The following is a 3523-nucleotide window of genomic DNA, read 5'->3' on the forward strand; positions in this document are numbered from 1 at the left end:
TTAAAATGAGACTAAAAATCAAAAAAGTAGTTCTTCCCCCCCCCCCCCCCCCTTTTTAAGTTGTTTGGAATCTAACTTTTTGAAAATTTAATTTTGCATTCCATGCCTCTGACAATGTAATGTTATAAATATGTGAGAATAAACATTTTAATTTATAGGTATTCTTGCATGCGTACTCTAGAAATACAAGTACATCCATTGCAAAAGTGTGTAACTAGTTTTCAAGAGAGGCCTTGGTGGGTTCAAAATACATTTTGTTCTATGTCCTGTTCAGAATCTGGCCAACTTCAGTTGTGATTTGCTTTCTTGGTAGGTTTCAATGTGACTGCAGGTATCAACCATGAAACTGGCTTTGTCTGTGGAGGCAACCGCTTTAATTGCGGCACATGGATGGATAAAATGGGAGAGAGCGAGAGAGCTCGCAACAAAGGAATTCCAGCTACTCCAAGGTAAGTGTGTTTGTCCTGTTGGGGAATGTGGGCTAGGCCACCACATTACATAGTAGCCCTTACTAATTGGGCTAGTGAGGACAAGGACAACTAATTAGGGGGGACAAAAAAATGACAAAAGGATGTGCAGATGGGTCAGAAGTTCAGAAAAAGTGCATCCTCAGAGGACACTGAGCAGAACACCCCACACAGCACCCACCGAGTCTCAGGCAGCAAGAAAGCCAGCGACCTATTGCCCAGTGGTGTTCCACTGGAGGTGGGATGGTGTTCTGCTACTCCAAGGTAGGAACTACTGGTGGTAAAGACTTGAATAATTTTGGATTTTTTTGAATAGCTAACCTCTTGCTTATATTCTTCTCTTATGATCCCACTACAAATAGATGATAAATGCTCTCAAATATTCTAATACTTCTGAACTGTATTTTCCTCTTAGGGAAGTGTAAACAGTAAGCAGTGATACCATGCATATTTGAAGAAGTAGAACATTGTAGAGCATAGTATCTTGCTGACATGGATTCAGTTTTGTATGGCAAATTAACATTTTATTTCAATATTGAAGCATGTAACAGAAAAAAATAAATCACAGCATTGTAATGTTAGGTAACTGGGAAAAAATAACTATTTAGATCCTTCAATGAGTAGTAACCAACATTGCTCCCTATTAATGCTTACAGTAGGATTTGAGTACTTCTGGTATAGAATTTGAAGTATTTGTATAAGTTCTTTTTATCCTCCATCCTTAATAGTAAAATGGTCTTAGATAAACACTGTATACTGCAAACATTTTAATTTTAAACTGATTAAATTAATTTAAAAACAACCATTGTTACTACAGTATAACCTCATAAATCCAGTTTTCAAAATTCTGGAATTCTCAAAAATCCAGCACTTCTTAAAAATACACTACACTGGAGAGTAGTAGCAGCAGCTGGTCCTGAGTGGCGGCACGGGGTGGTGGATGGCAGCAGTAGCCGCCATGTAAAAGCTTCCCCCTCCACGTCCAGGGGGTGGTTGCAGAGCAGGGGTGAGGAATAGCAGTGGCCGGTCCTGGAGCAGTGACTGCACGCTGTTTTAAAAATGTGGACTTTTCAAATTTCTGGCAGGTCCTAGGTCCCAAGGATGCCGGATTTGTGAGGTTATACTGTATATGCTTGGAAAATGCTGCAGGCTTTCTGGTTTGTTGCAGTTTAAGAGCAGTGATGTTGCTTCCTTATCAGTTGCCAACTGATTGAGAGCATCCATTGTTTGCCATTTTATAAAGCCTTCATTGTGTTTCCACTGTTGTATTTTATTTGTTTGGTTCTTGAATAAAATGAATGAAAATGATAGTCCTACATGTATGAAAGCCTGTTTCCCATGTCTTCTGCCATCTTGCTAAATTGAAAGGAAAGGAAGAGTGTCTTGTTCAGGGCAAAAAAACAACAGTTGACCTTTTTAAAAGATACAGAAGCACCCTAAAATTGACTTTCCTTTCCTTTTCTTTCCCCCCTTTTCTTTCCCCCCAGCCAGGCAAGGGTTCTGTACATCAGGGGTGCTTAACAAATTGGGCTTTTGGATTTTGTTTTTTTGTTTGGGGTTTTTTTTCTTCCAATAAATGGTGGTACACAGAAACCTACATGAGTAGAGAGCAAGTGGTAACATATCTGGCTTCAGATGCCTATTTGCCATTCCAGAAATGGATTCTTCTGAATGTGCCATCTTGTTTTGTCAGTTGTATGACAGGATATATACATAATCTCACCAGTGAAATCCTGTCATATGCTGTCCTGCTGAATCTCTGGCTTTGCAGTGGAGCTGTCTGCAGCTTTCTTTTTGGTCAGGTTCTGTCTATAATTGCCAGGCTTCATGTTGTGCATGAAGTGATACTTAAAGGTTGGGCATGATGAAAGTTGGCAACATTGTTTGACTAATACTCCTGATACTTTGAAATTAGGCCTTATGTTTTTTCCTTGTAGGATCAAGGGACCAGCTTTATTAGTTTACACATGGAGTAGTGATGGACCTGCTGGAGCTGGCCCATTCTGTAGAGGGCAGGGTAGTTATTTTTACTGTTAAAATTAATAGCGTGTCTCTCTTGGTGGAGAGGGAGGATGCCATGAGGAAGGGCCAGGCTCTAAACTAAAATGTGGGACGTGGAACCCCTCTGGCGACATGTCGGTGGCAGGGGGCATTTTAGCACCCTCCCCTCCTGTGACCACATCCAAATCCAGCCTCCACAGAGCCCTGCAGCCTGGATTTGCTCTGGGAGGTGGAGTGAGTTGGAGACCCCCGTTCTAGGGTCTCAGTAGATTTATGGAAAAAAGTAATTCTTAAAATATTCTGAGCAAAACACCAGTAATCTATTAACTTCATTGAATATTCTTAAAATCTATATCTGTTCTTTCGTCTTAGAGATGGGTCTGCTGTGGAAATAGTTGGACTGTGCAAGTCAACTGTTCGTTGGTTGCTCGAGTTGTCTAAGAAAAATGAGTTTCCTTACCATGGAGTCACAGTAAAAAGGCATGGTAAGATGGTTTATCTTGCAACTCTATTATCACTGTGGAAAAACCCATTATAACAGCAGACTAATTGTTGTGTGACTAAAAGGCATAATTTTCAAAAATAAGGAACAAAGTTTAGTTAAAAAGCTTCTATCTGAATTTAACAACAGTTGTATGATTTAAAAACTTGCACTATTTCAGAACATTGTATGTCAATGTAGACTTGCAAGCTGCTTACCATGTGACCATTTGGGGTGCATTTACATTTACATAATAGGAACATTTACATAAAGCTCCATGAGTTACATTGCCCCCCTGACCCAACAGACATTTGCCTATTTTGGGGAGGGGGTGGAATCAAGCTCCACTTCGGAGCCAGTCAAGCCCAAGGAGCCTGCTTACAGCCTCTCTTCCCTTGCTTAGCCCTGTTTCCCTCCCTCCCCTGCCCCAGCTCTGATGCTGTCTTCAGGAAGGGGTGGGGAGCAAGCTACAGGCTGAGGTTTGCCTGGCCTTAGCTTTTGGGGGGGAGTGATTTTGAAGGCGGGCAATGAGGCTCCAGTCTACTCCCCCCCCCCCCCCCCCCCCCCCCCCCCC

At 41.7% G+C, this 3523-nt stretch overlaps 1 protein-coding gene across 3 annotated transcripts in view; it reads left to right on the top strand.

Annotated features, from left to right (window-relative positions):
- Nucleotides 1–3523, top strand: part of AGL (amylo-alpha-1, 6-glucosidase, 4-alpha-glucanotransferase) — a 65301-nt gene that overhangs the window by 50065 nt on the left and 11713 nt on the right. For all 3 annotated transcript variants that reach the window (XR_002094700.1, XM_019501674.1, XM_019501672.1), the window contains exons 27-28: nt 314–449; nt 2841–2953. Coding sequence is in view for 2 of the 3 variants with exons in the window: in XM_019501674.1 (XP_019357219.1) it covers nt 314–449; nt 2841–2953 (249 nt within the window). In the remaining variant the exon portion in view is untranslated. The remainder of the gene's footprint in view (nt 1–313; nt 450–2840; nt 2954–3523) is intronic.

This window comes from Gavialis gangeticus, unplaced genomic scaffold (assembly GCF_001723915.1).
Source record: "Gavialis gangeticus isolate Ggan-Ray unplaced genomic scaffold, GavGan_comp1, whole genome shotgun sequence".
Lineage (NCBI taxonomy): Eukaryota > Metazoa > Chordata > Crocodylia > Gavialidae > Gavialis > Gavialis gangeticus.